The sequence below is a fragment of the Podarcis cretensis genome, assembly GCF_951804945.1.
Source record: "Podarcis cretensis genome assembly, chromosome: 18".
Lineage (NCBI taxonomy): Eukaryota > Metazoa > Chordata > Lepidosauria > Squamata > Lacertidae > Podarcis > Podarcis cretensis.
Genome location: NC_137188.1, coordinates 11292768 through 11311045, shown reverse-complemented (window position 1 = coordinate 11311045; position 18278 = coordinate 11292768). Strand labels below are relative to the sequence as shown.

Sequence of the window (18278 nt, the reverse complement as noted above, 5' to 3'; positions counted from 1 at the left end):
TCTACCTCTGAGCTGAGCTGGGCTGATGAGGGGGGAGTGGCCTGGAGGACGGGGGAGTGGCCTGGAGGACAGGGGAGTGGCCTGGAGGACAGGGGGAGTGGCCTGGAGGAAAGGGGCGTGACCTGGAAGAAGTGGGAGCGACAAGTAAAGGGGCATGGCCTGGAGGAAAGGGGGAGTGGCCTGGTGGAAAGGGGAGTGGCTTAGACAAAAGGGGAGTGGCCTGGAAGAAGTGGCCATGACTGGAGGAAAGGGGTGTGGCCTGGAGGAAAGGGGCGTGGCTGATGAGATGTAGCCAGGGGGGGCATGGAAGGGCCAGGTAGGGAGAACTAGAGGGGGCCACTTTTCGACCTTGGAGCTTATTTCCACCCCACCCCACCCCTCACTCTGCCACGTAAAAATTCGTCACCCACCCACCCCTTATCCTTTCTCCCCTCCCCTTGCTTAAACATCTCCCCCACCCCAAATAAACAAAATAAACTCTCTCGTTTTTTCGTTTTTAATTCAATCGGTATTAGTGCCCATAACACAGGAGACTAAAAGTGGAGTCCTAGACAGGGCGACTCGGACGTAAGCCCCACTGAGTCCAATGGATGCTCACCTCCAGGTAAGCAGGTGCGCAGGATCGCGGCCTAATACATGCAACCGAGAGTTGAGGTTAAGGCTCTCTCTGTCCCCTAACCCCCTTCGCTTTGTCTCCCCGGCATAGGATTTGGCCTGTCCCATTCAGGGCGAGTTCACTCGCGACGGGTGTCCCACACAGCAGGGGGGAGCGGCGATTCTTGCATTGCGGGGGGGGGGGGGTTAGTCTAGATGTCTCTTCGGGTCCCTTTCCAATGCTACAAGGTCTGTGATGCATCAGACGTCGCTGGAGCCCAGCTCCCATCGCCCCTGCCACCCCAGCTATCAGGGATGATGGGAGATGTGGTCCAGGCAACATCCCTGGCCAATAATAATAATAATAATAATAATAATTTTATTATTTATATGCCTCCCATCTGATTCTTAAAGTTTGTGTCTGTGGTTTCCAGGAACGCAGAGGAGGGCAGGAGGAGACACCGCCCCCAAGGTGGCTTGGTGGAACAGTGGAACGGGCAAAGAAGGACTAATCTGTGTGACGATGGTATCCATCCGCCCAAGAAAAAGTCACCGGCGTAAGGAGTCTTCTGTGTAAGCCAAGCCAGAAGCGCTTCTTGACCACGTTGCTTGCGAAGGGCGATCGGAAGTGTTCAAAACGGAGCGTGTCTGTATAAGGCCGGGATACGAATTCGGCAAGGGGTGCTCGTGAGGGAACGGTGTGGTATTCTTCCGAAAGATGACCCCGGTCTCATAATCCAAGCAGGAAGGGTGTTTTCTTGCGGGAGAACACCATATTTAATTCTCAACGGGGCGAAGTTTTTCCCCCCGACGGTGGGGGAGAATCGCTCTCCCTCATCCCCACAGATTGGGTGGCTGGGCCCCGATCCACCTCGTAGTACCACCACCGACAGCCACGTTGACCCCGAAGCATGAGGTGGGCTTTGGGCATCTCTTGGTGCGTTAAGAAGTCCGAGAAGCCGTTTCGAAAGGGAGGAAGGATTCGGTGGGCATGAAAGGAATCTCTCCCCAGCGATCGGCCCAAGAAACAGCTCCCCCAGCCCTGTGTCAATATGGAATCACAAGCTCCCAGATCCCTCCTCGCTTTGCTAAGAAGCAAGGTGGGGAGTTAGCAGGCGGTGACAAAGTCTTCCTTTTAATTGAAAAGAAAACGAACGAAAGATAAGCAAACGGAGACAAGCTTCTGTGTTCGTACAGATGTGCGATGGCTACGCCCGGTGTCTGCTCAGACCTGCACTTTTTGGATCTGTTTGTCGTTGTCCGCGGGCTCCGCCATGGGGCTGGGCGTGTAGTTGAACGGGGTCACCCGGGCAGCCCGGCTCGGGGAGCTATGCCTGCTTGGGGGGAAGTTCCCGAGGGAACTGACGGGCGCTTCGTGTATGAAGGAGATGGGCACCGCCGCGGGGGCCTTGCCTGGATTGGGACCGCCTGCGTCTCCCGCTTCTGAGAACGCGAGGAGCGCAGCCTTGTTCTCCATTGTCGGAGAGGTGCTGGAGTTGGTTTTGACGGCGGAGAAGTCTTCCGTCTGCACGACGGCGTCGCTGGTCTTCCGCAGGGCCTGGGGGGCCTCTTCCTCCTCCAAGGTGCTGACCAGCGGCAGGGCTGTGGGAGGGAGGGTGGTCTTCAGGATGTGTGGAATGTCCTCATCTCGGATGCGCTTCCACGTCCCCCTCACTATCGCTTGCTGTGCCTCTTCGGCCTGCTTTTCCGGCACTCCCAGAGGAGGCACCATGGGGAGTTTGGGCCCCTCGTCGCTCTTGTTCTTCGTGGGCTCTTGGCAACCGGGAGCGGCCGGGCTGCCCGTCCTCTTGACAACGTTGATCTGAGGCGATGACGAGTACCGTTTGAACGGCTCCGGCGGGACGTTGCCCTTTTTGACCGGGAGCCTGCAGGGGCTTTCTGAGCTGGTCCTCCTGGGAGGCCTCATGCCCGCCGGGACCCCGTGGCTCGACAGAGGCCCCCGCGAGACGATGGGCCGCTGCATCAGCCCCGAGGCCTTGTCCGCCTTGAGCTCGTCGCACCGGGAGGAGCAGAGGAAGACAGGCGGCAGGCCGGGGCGGCCTCTCCGAGGCGAAGCAGCCGGGGAGAGCATCGAGTTTGGCTGCGGTGACGAAAGCTCGGCCCGGTGTCTCATGAGCAGGCCAGACGACTCCTTGATGAAGGTCAGCTGCCTCAGGAAGCCGGAGCGGTCCGACTCGCTGGCGGCGGACCTCGCTGAGGACATGCGGACCAGGTTGAGGTGGCTGCTTTGCAGGGCGGGCTTCCCGCCAGTCTGGGGCCTTGTCCCTCTGCCTCTCCCCACCTGCTCCTCCAAGGTAGGCATGGCACTCCTGGCCGGCAGCGTTTTCTTCACCGGCTTCTGCATGAAGGGGATACGGACGGGAGATTTCTGGGTCTTGTGTTGTTTGGGCACGGGAGACTTCTGCACCGGCTTGGGGTTCTGGCCGGGAGATGTGGCGTTCCCGTTTGCCTTCCCAGCTTCCCGAGTCGGTATCTGCCGGCCGGGCGGCTGCGAAGGGGACGTCAGCTTCTTCTGGTTGGGCTGAGATGGCGTGGACGTCCGGGACGACCCCGAGGAAGGGGCTTTCGTCATCCGGGCCGGCGGAGTCGCGCTGCGTTTCGGCAAGGTGAGGTCCACCATCTCCGAGATCTTCCCTGGCCTGTGGAGGCTCCGAGATCTCTGCTGGTTCAGGCTGAGGTTCTTCACAGGCGCTTCCTGCTTCGCTGGGGGTCCTGCCTTCTTCGGGGCGGCTCTGGGGCTCTGTGCCGGCGAGTCCTTCGCCACGTTTGGCATGTAGATCACCGTCCGGCCTCGGAAGACCACCGGCAAGTTGGTGAGCGGCTTCTGCTGAACGTTCTTCTCCGCCCGACTGTTCTGGGCCCTGGCACCTCCTGTGGCGACCTTCTTGCCATCCTGGAAGGCCCTTGGAAGGTCTTTCTTCTCCACATGACGGCCGGGGACCTTTCTGCCTGCCTTCTTCTCCTTCCTCTCCAGAGACAGCTGCAGCGTGGATCCCGCCGAGAGGCCGGACATGAAAGAGAGAATGGAGTCTGATTCCGAGGACGGGTCACAGGCAAAGGAGGAGGCCGCCTGGTGCAGCCAGGTGACAATTGAGTTGGCCCCTTCCTGGATTGCTTTCCAGTCGACACTGTCCAGGTCTGAGCCCCTTTCAGAGGCGGCTTCGTCCGGCGTAGCCTCTGGCTTCCACTCGTTGGCCTTCCTCCCCTTCCTCTCCTTCTCGCCCTGCTTCCTTTTCCCCGAGTGCCTCCTCCTCTTGGCTGTGGCCGACCCGACCCCCTTGGGTAGCAGGTTGTCGTCTGAGTCACAGCTGAGGGAGCTCCCTGAGCTGCCCCTCCGCTTGGACAGTGCTGCCCGCATCTCCTGCCGCCGGCTCAAGGCCAGCTTGGCTCGGCCGTACAGCTGCCCCCTCCCTTCTGCGTGGCACAGCTCCACGTCACTCAGGGAACTCAGGGAGGAGCTGAGGGAATAGCATGGGGGTGTCTCGTCCGCAATGAGGTTGCTGCGCAGCTTGGCAGCCATCTTGGTTTTCGGCGGCGGCTGCCTGGAAGCAAACTCGGCCTCTTTCTTGACCCAAGCTTCCTTTCTTTGGCTTTTGCCAGGCGCTCCGGCCTTCCTCCTGGGCGAACGTCTCACCCCGAGTTCCGCCAAGTCGTCTGAGTCGTTCTCGTAGAAGCAATAGACAGCCTCTTCGGTCGGTGTGGTGTGGCAGAGCGACTGGAAGACCATGTCGCTGCTGCCATTCTCCTGAGGGGTGTCTTTCCTGGAACGGCTGCCTTCCGAGCTGGCCCGCAGGCTGCCCTGCCTCACGAGCGTCAACTCCAGGTTTCTGAGGGGGACGTGTCCTCGCTTGGACTCAGCCGACTGGGCCCGGCCTGTGCGGAGCGGGCTGGTGTGGCTCGAGCCCGTGTTGTGCTTGTACGCGGACGCCACCCGGGTTGGCGTGGAATGGCTGGAGGTTATCCTTCCGGCCCGGAAGCCTCCCACCTCACCCTGGGCCGCCTCCATCTTGAGGCCTAATCCACGTGGGCCCAGAGCTTCCCTCCTCCTCCCGGAGCACCGCCTCAAGTCCGCCTCCTCCTTCGTTGGGTACTGGAGCGTCTCGTCACTCAGGGAAGCCGCGCTAGAGAAGTTGACCGGAGTCCCTTCAGCCGAGTCGGTGAAGGAATCCTCATCGCCGATGTAGTCTTTGCTGGGCCTCGTGGCGGCCACCGAACGCCTGTGCTTGGGGAGACCCAGGTGAGAACTGGCGGGGACCAGCATATAAACTGGGACATGCACTGGCTTCTTGGTTTGAGGGTTCAGAACCTGGCCTGGAACCCCGGAGACGAGAGACGTCCGCACTTTCCGGAAGCGCGACGGCATGGCGGAATTGATGCACTCCTTCAAGATCTCGATGTCTTCGTCGGAGGTCAACTCCAGGCGCTCTGGTTTCCTCTGGCTCTCGGCGGCCCTCTCTTCCTCGTGCGCCACAAATCCCAGGCCGCCGCTCCTTTCGGGGAAAGGGGGCATCAGCTTCAACTCCACATCCTTCTGGACGTAGTGCTCGTGGAGAGGAAGAGCGCTCAAACTGGAGGCACAGGAGAAGTTCTCGTTGGGCTTCTCCACGGTGAAGTAGACCATGGAGTCGAGGTCTTGGGGCACCTGGAACCGCTCCTTGAAGTCCGTGATCTCCATGAACTTCTTGACGTTGTTCTCCCACTGGATGTTGAACTGGCTCGCCTCCTTCTCCGGCTGACCGCTGAGCTCGAACAGGGGTGTTTTGCTGCGGCTGGGCGGCATGGTCTGCCCGGGACTATCTGGCAGCTCGCTGGGACTGATGGTGCCACTGATCATCTCGCTGCAGGGCTCGCTTTGGATGGAACTGGCGATGGACGGACTCTCGAAGCTGCCCAGCGAACTGACTGAGCTGCAGCGGCTCATCACCAGCGGCGTCTCCTGTATGTAGTTCTCCGAGGAGCTAGACGGCGTCAAGTCCTCCGGTCGGCAGGGCGAAGCTCCGCGGAGGAAGACCTTCTCCTTCTTGGGGAAAGGGATGGCGATGGGCTGCGAGGCCGCCGGGACAGCCTCCACTTGCCCTCCCTTCCGCGCCTCCTCCATCTCAGCCACTTCTTCCACCTCGATGATCTCCAGCGAGGAGTCGCTGTCCGTCTCGTTCTCGCTGTGGCTCTGCCCGTCCAGGACGTTGTCGGCCGAGGAAAGCGAAGACAACGAGCTGCAACGAGAGAAGCAGATCGGCGTGTCTTCCACCGAGTACTTCTGCAGCTGTTCTTGCCCCGCGGGGGCCGGGGGCCGAGCGGGAAGCTTCTCGGGAATCTTGCTCAGGTTTTCGATCGACTTCAGCGACAAGCTGGGGTAGAAGGGACCAGCTCCTTGCGGCCCGGCCGTTTCGGGCGCTGAACTACCGTCCCCAATGCTCTCCACCAGGGGGACATGTTGGTAGGACGGCGAGAGCTTAATCGTGTGGACTTTGGGGTCTGCGTTTAGCTCATTGCTCAAAACTTTCGTCTGGGGTTCTGGCTCCTTCTCGGCAACCGCGGAGTCAGCTTTCGGGAGCTTCCAAGAGTTTTCCGGCTTTTCTGCCGCCTCTCCTGTCCCGTGACGTTTCTTTCCCAGCACCTCCGCCTTCTCTGGCCTGTTGCTCAAGATGTTTTTCAGGTCCAGGCGGCTGGGCCGCTTCTGGTAGCGATGCAGTTCATCTTTAAAATCCAAGAAGGATGTTCCGGTGCACGGCTTCATGTGCTCCTTGGTGCAGTAACCGTCGCTGGTGCTCCCGCTGTTGAGGCTGTCGTTGGAGAGGCTGGTGTAGGCCGTCTTCAGCCGCAGGAGGGTGTGGGCGCGGCACAGGCCTTCCCGCTTGGCAAAGCCGCTGGCATCCGACAGCCGGCACGGCGAGCACGACTGGGCGCGGACCTCGGGCACCTCCTCCAGCCCCAGCTGCCAATCCAAGCAGTGGTCCTCGGAGCTGAGGCTGAAGCTGTCGTCCGACGATGTGTGCAGGATGGAGATGTCCTCCACCAGCTTGTCGATCTTGGCCACGGCGGTGGAGATTTTATTGGCCAGCTTCTCGGCCGCCGCGGAGACGTCCTCGTCCGGGCGGAGCAGCGAAGGGGCGACCTGGGCGGCTTCCGCCGGTTGGCTCCCATCCTTCTCGGGCTCAGGGCACCTCCGCGGGGCGCTGGCTCGCGGCAACGCCTGCCCTCGGAGGAAGGAGGAGTTCAGGAACATGGAGAGAACAGAGGCGTTCCCAGTTTCAGAGGCGTTGGGGCCCTCGTCGTCATCAAAGCACCCCGAATCGGAGGCGTAGTCTTTCACCAAACTCTCCATGTGCCTTATGGGCTTTTTGGAGTTCTGTGTCTTCAACGTCTGCTTCTCCAGGCTATCTAAGGCCTCGGCCAGGTGTTTGGTGTCCAGTTCGGCCTCCAGCGCCTTCTGCTTCCTCATATAAAGCGATGGCATACAGGACCCCGGCGAGATGACCACGGCGTCTTTGTATTTCGGGGGGCGGTTGGCCAGGAGGTTCCGCAAGGCCGCTGCGCTGCCCATGGCGATCATCTTGTGCTTGGAGTGCACGAGGTTTCGCAGCATGCTGACGGCGCCCAGGTCCCACAGGAGCTCCTGGTCTTTAGGGCTGCGGGCCGAGAGGTTCCAGAGGGTCCCGCAGGCATTGCTAACGATGGTCAGGCTGTGCGACTTGAGGTGCTGCAAAAGGGTCTGCAGGCAGCTGTGGTCTCTCAGGACTTGCCTGGAAGACAGTCGGGTGGGGAATAAATTAAAAACAACAACAGCGGCATGGACCTGCGTTTGCTGAACAGTGGTACCTTGGTTCTCAAACTTAATCCGTTCCAAAACCAAAGCGTTCCAAAACCAAGGCCCACTTTCCCATAGAAAGCAATGCAAAACGGATTAATCCGTTCCGGACTTTTAAAAACAACCCCTAAAACAGCAATTTAACGTGAATTTTGCTCTCTAACGAGACCATAAAATGAAAGCGATAAACAATGTAAAGGTAAAGGTCAAGGGACCCCTGACCATTAGGTCCAGTCGTGGCCGACTCTGGGGTTGCGGCGCTCATCTCGCTTTATTGGCTGAGGGAGCCGGTGTACAGCTTCCGGGTCATGTAGCCTGCAGGACTAAGCTGCTTCTGGGGAACCAGAGCAGCGCACGGAAACGCCGTTTACCTTCCCGCTGGAGCGATACCTATTTATCTACTTGCACTTTGACGTGCTTTCGAACTGCTAGGTTGGCAGGAACTGGGACCGAGCAACGGGAGCTCACCCCATCATTGCGGGGATTCGAACCGCCGACCTTCTGATCGGCAAGTCCTAGGCTCTGTGGTTTATCCCACAGCGCCACCCGCTGTACAATGTACTGCACTATAAAATAAACAAGACAGCATTGTAGATGATAAAAATTAAAATCAAACTTTTTTCTTTGCTGCACAGAAGCACAGCTTCTGATTGGTGAAGGCGCCCTGGAAACAATAGCCAACAGTTGCATCGGACGTTCGGCTTCCGAAAAATGTCCACTTCCAGGTTTTCGGCGTTTGAGAACCAAGGTACCACTGTACTCAAACACCTTGTGTCCCAAACCTGGAAGTGAGTGTTCTTGTTTTCGAACGTTTTTCGGAAGCCGAACATCCGATGCTGCTGTCGGCTATTGCTTCCGGGGTGCCTGCACCAATCAGAAGCCGCGCCTTGGTTTTTGAACATTTCAGAAGTCGGAGGGAGGGAGATGCACCCAGTGGCGGCCGAGAAACAGAGGGAGAGAGTCACTGACCTGTAATCTTCCTTGGTAGCCACAAGGCTGGATACATTCCTCAGGATTCCTCCTCCACTCTCAATGATGGCCAGCGAGTTGCTTTGGCATTTATAGGTGAGGGTGCTGACTAGGAAGCCCAGGGCCCCATCCACCAGACAGATGGCAGCTTTGTTTTCCGTACTGTGAGCCGAAAGATTCCACAGGGCACTAAGGATACTTTTTAAGGTCGATTCCTAGCACAGAACAGCAGAGAGACAGAGGCAATGAGGCCGTGTTCGCCCCTGGCGTTTTTATTACAGTGGTACCTCGGGTTACATACGCTTCAGGTTACATAAGCTTCAGTTACAGACTCCGCTAACCCAGAAATAGTGCTTCAGGTTAAGAACTTTGCTTCAGGATGAGAACAGAAATCGTGCTCCGGCGGCAGCAGGAGGCCCCATTAGCTAAAGTGGTGCTTCAGGTTAAGAACAGTTTCAGGTTAAGAACGGACCTCTGGAACGAATTAAGTACTTAACTCGAGGTACCACTGTATTATTATTCTTTTGTGCCTTTTAATTCTTTTTTTTTATTTTACACATTTTTATTGATTTTTTTAACATGTCATTTCCAACAATCATTTAACATAAATTATTATCTTATACAATATTTTGGACTTCCATCAACAACCTCTGAAGATTTTCCATTCTTTATCACTTATTCTGCATTGCTTAATTTCTCTATTTCAGTCTTGTTACGTTCGGTTCAGGTTATGTTCTTTCAGGATACGTCCCGCGGCGACCCGGAAGTAACGGAACGGGTTACTTCTGGGTTTTGCCGCTCGCGCATGCGCAGACACTCAAAATGACGTCACGCGCATGCGCAGAAGTGGCGAATCGCGAGCTGCGCAGACATGTTGCGAATGGGGCTCCGGAATGGATCCTGTTCGCAACCAGAGGTACCACTGTCCTTTTAATTATCATTAACTAATAATTCTCTTCCTAATCTTCCTTGCGATATTTCACATAATACTTCTTACAGAACTTCTTGCAGTCCTACTAGCCTAATCTGTTTATTACAATTGCTTTTTAGATAGTTCAAATGTTTACACCAGTCTTCTAAGAAGGTTTCGAATCCTTGTTACATGTTTGCCCCAGGCGTTTGGACCACTATGGTAAAGGTCAAGGGATCCCTGACCGTTTGGTCCAGTCGTGGCTGACTCTGGGGTTGCGGCGCTCATCTCGCTTTACTGGCCGAGGGAGCCGGTGTACAGCTTCCGGGTCATGTGACCAGCAGGACTAAGCCGCTTCTGGCGAACCAGAGCAGCGCACGGAAATGCTGTTTACCTTCCCACCGGAGCGGTACCTATTTATCTACTTGCACTTTGATGTGCTTTCAAACTGCTAGGTTGGCAGGAGCAGGGACCGAGCAACGGGAGCTCACTCTGTCGCGGGGATTCGAACCGCCGACCTTCTGATTGGCAAGTCCTAGGCTCTGTGGTTTAACCCACAGCGCCACCCACGGAGCACTATGAGACCGCTTTAAATCAACCGTGGGCTTCTCTCCCAGAGGTTCACGGGAGCTGTGAACCACCCTGAGACCGTCGGAGGAAGTGCAGTACAGTAGTAACCTCGGAAGACAGAGGGAATCCATTCTGGAAGTCCGTTCGTCTTCCAAAACGTTCGGAAACCAACTCGCAGCTTCCGATTGGCTGCAGGTTGTCCGAGAGAGCCGAAGGCCATTGCCGCATTTGCCCCAACAAGATTCCACTGTTGGCAAGCAACGAACCGCTGAGACCACATAATACCAGTCCTGAAAGACCTACATTGGCTCCCAGGACGTTTCTGAGCACAATTCAAAGTATTGGTGCTGACCTTGAAAGCCCTAAAAGGCCCAGTATACTTGAAGAGGCATCTCCACCCCGGACACCGGGGTCCATCTCCGAGGGCCTTCTGGCGGTTCCCTCCCTATGAGAAGTGAGGTTACAGGGAACCAGGCGGAGGGCCTTCTCGGTGGTGGCACCCTCCCTTCAGATGTCAAGGAAATAAGCAACTATCTGACTTTTAGAAGACATCTGAAGGCAGCCCTGTTTAGGGAAGTTTTTAATGTATGATGTTTTATTGTGTTTTTAATATCCTGTTGGAAGCCGCCCAGAGTGGCTGGGGGAACCCAGCCAGATGGGCGGGGTATAAATAATCAATTCTTCTTCTTATTAGCTGCTTCCCGGCTCACCTTGTTGGCCCGCAGGGCGCACTGCATCAGACTTGTGACACTGCCAACTTCCCTCAACACCTTCTTGCTGTTCATGTCGGCCCGCCAGGATAGGTTTCGGAGGATGCTCGAGACCACCTGAGAAAAGGAAGAAGGAGAAGAAGAAGAAGAAGAGGAGGAGGAGGAGGAGGAGGAGGAGTTTGGATTTGATATCCTGCCTTTCACTCCCCTTCAGGAGTCTCAAAGCGGCTCACATTCTCCTTTCCCTTCCTCCCCCACAAGAAACACTCTGTGAGGTGAGTGGGGCTGAGAGACTTCAGAGAAGTGTGACTGGCCCAAGGTCACCCAGCAGCTGCATGTGGAGGAGCGGGGAATCGAACCCGGTTCCCCAGATTACGAGACTACCGCTCTCAACCTCTACACCACACTGGCTCTGTGGATTACTGATCTTGGAAGGGCACTGAGTTCAAATGACGGTAGCCAGCGGCTTTAGAAGGCTGCGGTGTGTGTGCGTGTGACTTGGCTAAACTCAGAGGGATTTGCTGATCCAGGATAAAACTTTGGAACTTCCTGCCACTTGACACCAGCTTCTCTGTGCTCTTTTTGGCGCCTGCTAAAAACATCTCCGTTCGGAGAAGCCTATCCAGGTGTATAGAATGTGTTTTAATCTGGGTTTTAGGTTACCGTTTTGTTTTGTTTTTTAAAAAAGGTTTTCAGTGGTGGTTTTCAGCTGTTTTGTTTTTTTTCCTGATAATTTCAGCGCTTTATTCTTTGTGTCGTCATTTTGCCTTTGCATCTGGGCGACATAGAAATCTTATGGGATAAATAAATAATATAAATCAGGGAAAATATATGCTAGAATGCCTACAAATGTCTGTTGTCCCCCCATATATATATATATATATATATATATATATATATACACACACACACACACACACACACACAAATCAATGTGGGAATGTGGAGAACTTAACTGAAGATGAGTAGAGGGGGGAGGGGACAAAATGGAGAGGAAGTGAAATGGACGGATACACTCGTTCCTCATTGTGACAACCCTGCACATCAGCCCAACACATCGGGAGAGGGGTGCCAGCTTGGTGAGGAAGTGTGTGGAAGTCTGCTGCAGAAGTGTGTAAGTCTTCTGCCAAAGTGTGTGGAAGTATGTGGAGGTCTTCTGCAGAAGTGTGGAAGTCTTCCGAAGTCTGAGGAAGTGTGGAAGTCTTTTGTGAAAGTGTGTGGAAGTCTGCTGTGGAAGTGTGGAAATCTTCTGCTAAAGTGTGTGGAAGTCTGCTGAAGAAGTCTTCTGCGGAAGTGTGGAAGTCTTTTCTGAAAGCGTGTGGAAGTCTTCTGCAGAAGTGTCAAAGTCTGCACAAGTGTGGAAGTCTTCTACGGAAATGTGGAAGTCTGCTCAGAAGTGTGTGGAAGTCTGCTGAAGAAGTCTTCTGCGGAAGTGTGGAAGTCTTTTGTGATAGTGTGTGAAGTCTTCTGCAGAAGTGTGGAAGTTTTCTACGGAAATGTGGCAGTCTGCTGCAGAAGTGTGTGGAAGTATATGGAAGTCTTTTGCGGAAGTGTGTGGAAGTCTCTTGCGGAAGTCTTCTACGGAAGTGTGGAAGTCTTTTGTGAAAGTGTGTGGAAGTCTTCTGCCAAAGTGTGTGGAAGTATGTGGAAATCTTCTGCAGAAGCGTCAAAGTCTGTGGAAGTGTGGAAGTGTGTGGAAGTCTGCTGCAGAAGTGTGTGGAAGTATGTGGAAGTCTTTTGCGGATGTGTGTGGAAGTCTTTTGCAGAAGTGTGTGGAAGTCTGCTGTGGAAGTCTGTGGAAGTGTGGAAGTCTTGTGTGAAAGTGTGTGGAAGTCTTCTGCCAAAGTCTGAGGAGGTGTGGAAGTCTTTTGAGGAAGTGTGTGGAAGTCTTCTGTGGAAGTGTGGAAGTCTGCTGCTGAAATCTGTGGAAGTGTGGAAGTCTTTGTGAAAGTGTGTGGAAGTCTTCTGCATAAGTCTGCTTCGGAAGTGTAGAAGTCTTCTGCCAAAGTGTGTGGAAGTCTTCTGCAGAAGTGTAAAAGTCTGTGGAAGTGTGGAAGTCTTTTGCAGAAGTGTGTGGAAGTGTGGAAGCCTTTTGTGAAAGTGTGTGGAAGTCTTCTGCAGAAGTGTAAAAGTCTGTGGAAGTGTGGAAGTCTTTTGCGGAAGTGTGTGGAAGTGTGGAAGCCTTTTGTGAAAGTATGTGGAAGTCTGCTGTGGAAATCTGCACAGAACTGTGTGAAAATCGGCTAGGGAAGCTTGCTGTGGACAGATGCAGATCACCCCCCCCTTGCCTTTGAGCTATCCTTACCTGGTGGAGCTCTTCACTTTCAGACGCCAACTGCGCAACAATGGCCTGCATACATCTCTGGCGGGAGCACAACGTTGCCTGAGTGGGGCAAAATGAGAAACGAGGGAGAAGAGGTGGGGAGAAGGGTCATCATCTGAGAAACTGCTGTGGTCTCCCATCAAAACCAGCTCACCCCTTTGCCTTCAAATGCTCCTCATTTCTGCATTTCACCTCCAAAGCGCAATGCGCCTATAAACACTGGACTGGTGGCTCCCCAGCATTTTTTGGGGGGGGTCTCCTTTGCTTCCACAAACTCATCCCCTGTGCTCCTCTACCCCACCATATAAGAAAGCAATGTTCAGTGGTTTGCTGGACCGACGGCAGAAAATAATAAATTCAAAACAGTGACGGTTCATCTGGTACGCTGGCTGACACCCTCCCTGCCCGCAGAATGTCTGGCCAGAGTGGTGCCTGCTCTGGTTATCTCCCACTTGGACTACTGCCATGCGCCCTCCGTGGGGCTCCCTTTGAAGGTGACCCAGAAACTGCAACTAATCCAGAATGCGGCAGCCAGACTGGGGACTGGGAGCGGCCGCTGAGACCACATAACACCGGTCCTGAAAGATCTATGTTGGCTCCCAGGACGTTTCCGAGCACAATTCACAGGGTTGGTGTTGACCTTGAAAGCCCTAAACGGCCTTGGTCCAGTATCCCTGAACCCCCATCGTTCAGCCCAGACACTGAGGTCCAGGTCCAAGAGCCTTCTGGCGGTTCCCTCCCTGCGAGAAGCGAGGTGACAGGGAACCAGGCACAGAGCCTTCTCGGTGGTGGTGCCCGCCCTGTGGAACACCCTCCCGTCAGATGTCAAGGAATCTGACTTTTAGAAGACATCTGAAGGTTGCCCTGTTTAGGGAAGCTTTTAATGTTTGGCATTTTATCGTGTTTTTAATATTCTTTGGGGAGCCACCCAGAGTGGCTGGGGAGGACCAGGCAGATGGACAGGGTTTGAAGAATACATTATGATGATGGCAGCTTTTCAAAGTCTGATAGGGACCTACAACTCCAGCACTGCCCCACGGAACCCCTATAGATGCTTCGCTTGCACTCAGCCTTTCCCCTGAACCGATTGCAGGCGCCTGGACTTTTTCCCGCATGTTACCCGTATTTTTTGCTCTATAAGACTCACTTTTCCCCTCCTAAAAAGTAAGGGGTAATGTGTGTGCGTCTTATGGAGCGAATGCAGGCTGCGCAGCTATCCCAGAAGCCAGAACAGCATGAGGGATTGCTGCTTTCGCTGCGCAGCGATCCCTCTTGCTGTTCTGGCTTCTGAGATTCAGAATATTTTTTTTCTTGTTTTCCTCCTCCAAAAACTAGGTGCGTCTTGTGGTCTGGTGCGTCTTATAGAGCGAAAAATACGGTACTTTCTTTTGGTGCTTTTGAGCCTCAGACGTTTCCGTGGGCCGAGCGATGCCAAAATCTCTGCAAACGGAGAACCCTCAGCTTTCTTATCCGCCCAAGTCCATTCCCCCCCCCCACAGTACCTTGTTTACAACGTCCCCAAACGTGAGGTTCGTCAGAGCCATGCCGGTGTAACGCCGCAATGCCAGATTGAGGGGATCACTGGTCATTTGGTGCATTTCGTAGTCTACTTGGAGGAGTTCGGCAACAGCCTGCAGACCGCCTGGGAAGAAGAAAAGGGAGGCGTCTGTGTTTGACCCCAGACTTATTTAAGAGCATCTCTTTCTCTCTCTTTTAATGTCATTTTTATTTGTTTTCCATTTTGGTTAAAGCCTCAGCGCCTAGGACTTGCCGATCGAAAGGTCGGCGGTTCGAATCCCTGCGGCGGGGTGCGCTCCCGCTGCTCGGTCCCAGCGCCTGCCAACCTAGCAGTTCGAAAGCACCTCCGGGTGCAAGTAGATAAATAGGGACCGCTTACCGGCGGGAAGGTAAACGGCGTTTCCGTGTGCGGCTCTGGCTCTGGCCAGAGCAGCGATGTCACGCTGGCCACGTGACCCGGAAGTGTCTCCGGACAGCGCTGGCCCCTGGCCTCTTAAGTGAGATGGGCGCACAACCCTAGAGTCTGTCAAGACTGGCCCGTACGGGCAGGGGTACCTTTACCTTTACCTTTACCTTTCTCTCTCTTTTAATGTCATTTTTATTTGTTTTCCATTTTGTCACTGTTATGTACTGGGTTGAATAGGATCCAAAATGCAGCAGTCTGATTGGTCCTAGAACAATAGGATTCAGAATGCAGCAGTCTGATTGGTCCTAGAACAATAGGATTCAGAATGCAGCAGTATGATTGGTCCTAGAACAATAGGATCCAGAATGCAGCAGTCTGATTGGTCCTAGAACAATAGGATCCAGAATGCAGCAGTCTGATTGGTCCTAGAACAATAGGATCCAAAATGCAGCAGTCTGATTGGTCCTAGAACAATAGGATTCAGAATGCAGCAGTCTGATTGGTCCTAGAACAATGCAGCAGTCTGATTGGTCCTAGAACAATAGGATTCAGAATGCAGCAGTCTGATTGGTCCTAGAGCAATAGGATCCAAAATGCAGCAGTCTGATTGGTCCTAGAACAACAGGATCCAAAATGCAGCAGTCTGACTGGTCCTAGAACAATGCAGCAGTATGATTGGTCTGCAGGAGACACCCAATCCAGCTCCAGGTGGAAGTGAATCCACAACCTGATTGGCCTACAGGAGAATCCCGGAATTAGCCAATCACATGCAGCCCATTGTGTAAATAATGTATATAAAGTAGATATTGTGGGGGAACTTCCATTCCTCCTCACCACTATGAGCTGAATAAAGAGCATGAAATCCACTCTCGACTCCGAGTATATTTCAGTAATATACAGTCATACCTCGGGTTACAGACGGTTCAGGTTGTGTTTTTCTTGGGTTACGGACGTGCCGAAACCTGGAAGTACCGGAACGGGTTACTTTCGGGTTTCGGCAGTCGCGCATGTGCAGAAGCGCCAAATCACAACCGCGCATGCGCAGATGCGGCGCTGCGGGTTGCGGATGATGCGGGTTGCGAACGTGCAAGAATGTTACTCGCCCCAAAATGGAAAGAAGTCCCAGCAAAGGACGAACAAATACAGAAACTTAGCTTTTGACTACGCGGAAATGCGTGAAACTAACCGGAGGAATAAGAAATCAAGATAAACTTTTTTAAAAAATTAAAAGAATGGAAATGTTCTGTTGAATATTTACAGATAAATTGTAAGCAGATAAGAACATTGGCAGGGTTATTGTAATGATCCGCAGTTTTATAAGAGTATGTATTTGGATGACTAAACGAGCAAATTAAGTTAATTTGGATATGCAGAAGATATTAAGAATGAATTTAAGGAACAGCGTGGGAAGAGGGGGAAGGAAGTCAAGGTTGGAAATGGTAGAATGATTGTAAAATTAGCGAAAGGTCTAAACCTGAAAAGCATATTTTTTTTTTTTTTTAAAGGAAGAAGAACAGAGCTGTGGAATTGTAGAGTGAAGGGAACCCCAAAGGGCACCTAGCTCAACCCCCGGCAAGGCAGGAATCCAAGAAAAGCAGGGAGAGGGGACAGAGAATGAGAGACAAGCAGGACGGAGAAGATATTGGCCACATTTTATTTATTTTATGCAGAAAGTAATTATGGCTAGATAGTCACAGACACAAACTCAGATATGCAGATGACACAACCTTGATGGCAGAAAGTGAGGAGGAATTAAAGAACCTTTTAATGAGGGTGAAAGAGGAGAGCGCAAAATATGGTCTGAAGCTCAACATCAAAAAAACGAAGATCATGGCCACTAATCCCATCACCTCCTGGCAAATAGAAGGGGAAGAAATGGAGGCAGTGAGAGATTTGACTTTCTTGGGCTCCATGATCACTGCAGATGGTGACAGCAGCCACGAAATTAAAAGACGACTGCTCCTTGGGAGAAAGGCGATGGCAAACCTAGACAGCATCTTAAAAAGCAGAGACATCACCTTGCCAACAAAGGTCTGTATAGTTCAAGCTCTGGTTTTCCCAGTAGTGATGTATGGAAGTGAGAGCTGGACCATAAAGAAGGCTGATCGCCGAAGAATGGATGCTTTTGAATTCTGGTGGTGGAGGAGACTCTTAAGAGTCCCATGGACTGCAAGAAGATCAAACCTCTCCATTCGGAAGGAAATCAGCCCTGAGTGCTCACTGGAAGGACAGATCCTGAAGCTGAGGCTCCAGGACTTTGGCCCCCTCATGAGAAGAGAAGACTCCCTGGAAAAGACCCTGATGTTGGGGAAGATGGAGGGCACAAGGAGAAGGGGACGATGGAGGACGAGATGGTGGGACAGTGTTCTCGAAGCTACCAGCATGAGTTTGACCAAACTGCGGGAGGCAGTGGAAGACAGGAGGGCCTGGCGTGCTCTGGTCCAGGGGGTCACCAAGAGGCAGACACGACTAAACGACTAAACAACAACAACAGTCACAGACAAGGGATTCTACGGCGTCATATTTTGTGGGAGGGAAGGAGAACGATAGAAACTTAATTTCCACTTACCTAACTCGTTCATCGCCCGGCGATAGTCTTCGTCGAAGGAGAGTTTCATGATAGCACACGTGGCTTGGCAGATTTGCAGCTCGATAGGGACGGGCCCTGCCAAGAAAAATGTATATGATAAAACGTTGAGAAATGCGGAAAATATGAAAACAACGAGAAGAGGCAGGAAGATGATATTGGAGATATTCTTCAGAGGTCCAGACTATGAGGGGCCTGGAAAAATTAACAATTAACAATTCGGACTGTAATTTGGTTGTGTTTAAAAAATTTAGTTTATTGTTTTTAATTGTGGATATGTTGACAGGTTGTTTTTATTGGAAAATCAAGAAAAGTGTTTTTTTTAAAAAAAAATGTATATGAGATGTATTTATAGATAGTTGAGCTCAGAAGGGCAACTTTACAAAAATTAACCTCTCTCAGCGGTGGACTCTGCCTTGAGACTCAGTCGAAGGAATCTAAGGATCACCTGTGGTGCAGTCAGGCCATGTCGCTCAGCACTGACTGGCAGAGGCTCTCCTGAATCTACTGCACACCAAGCACATGCTCTCCCCCTAAGATACATCCTCTCTAAAGATCAAGTAAGATTCCAGTCCTTGCTGTTAAAAGGAAGCCGCTTTCTACGGAGACAAACGGCCACTCAGCCAAGTCAATGTCACCAACACTGGCCAGCAGAAGCTCTCCGGGGCGAAATCTTTATGAGCAAAAATACAATCTGCACAGGAACTTCAGCCCCCCGCCAGACTTTGGATGTAACCTGGAGTACTGTGTCCAGTTCTGGGCACCACAGTTCAAGAAGGACACGGACAAACTGGAACGTGTCCAGAGGAGGGCAACCAAAATGGTCAAAGGCCTGGAAACGATGCCTTATGAGGAACGGCTA

The 18278-nt window shown here is 53.1% G+C and overlaps 2 protein-coding genes across 5 annotated transcripts in view; one reads left to right on the top strand and one right to left on the bottom strand.

Moving 5' to 3' along the window:
• Positions 1 to 18278, top strand: part of GAMT (guanidinoacetate N-methyltransferase) — a 245576-nt gene that overhangs the window by 91418 nt on the left and 135880 nt on the right. The window lies entirely within an intron of this gene.
• The window catches only part of APC2 (APC regulator of WNT signaling pathway 2), a 58335-nt gene continuing 40535 nt past the window's right edge, over positions 479 to 18278 (bottom strand). For 2 of the 3 annotated variants that reach the window (XM_079960395.1, XM_079960396.1), the window contains exons 10-15: positions 17399 to 17494; positions 14408 to 14547; positions 12888 to 12965; positions 10583 to 10699; positions 8393 to 8607; positions 479 to 7358 (exon numbers count right to left, since the gene is read on the bottom strand). In XM_079960395.1, the coding sequence (XP_079816521.1) occupies positions 1820 to 7358; positions 8393 to 8607; positions 10583 to 10699; positions 12888 to 12965; positions 14408 to 14547; positions 17399 to 17494 (6185 nt within the window). In that variant the 3' untranslated portion in view covers positions 479 to 1819. Of the gene's footprint in view, positions 7359 to 8392; positions 8608 to 10582; positions 10700 to 12887; positions 12966 to 14407; positions 14606 to 14996; positions 15123 to 17398; positions 17495 to 18278 lie in introns of those variants that run through there. The other variant, XM_079960397.1, reaches the window with a different exon arrangement.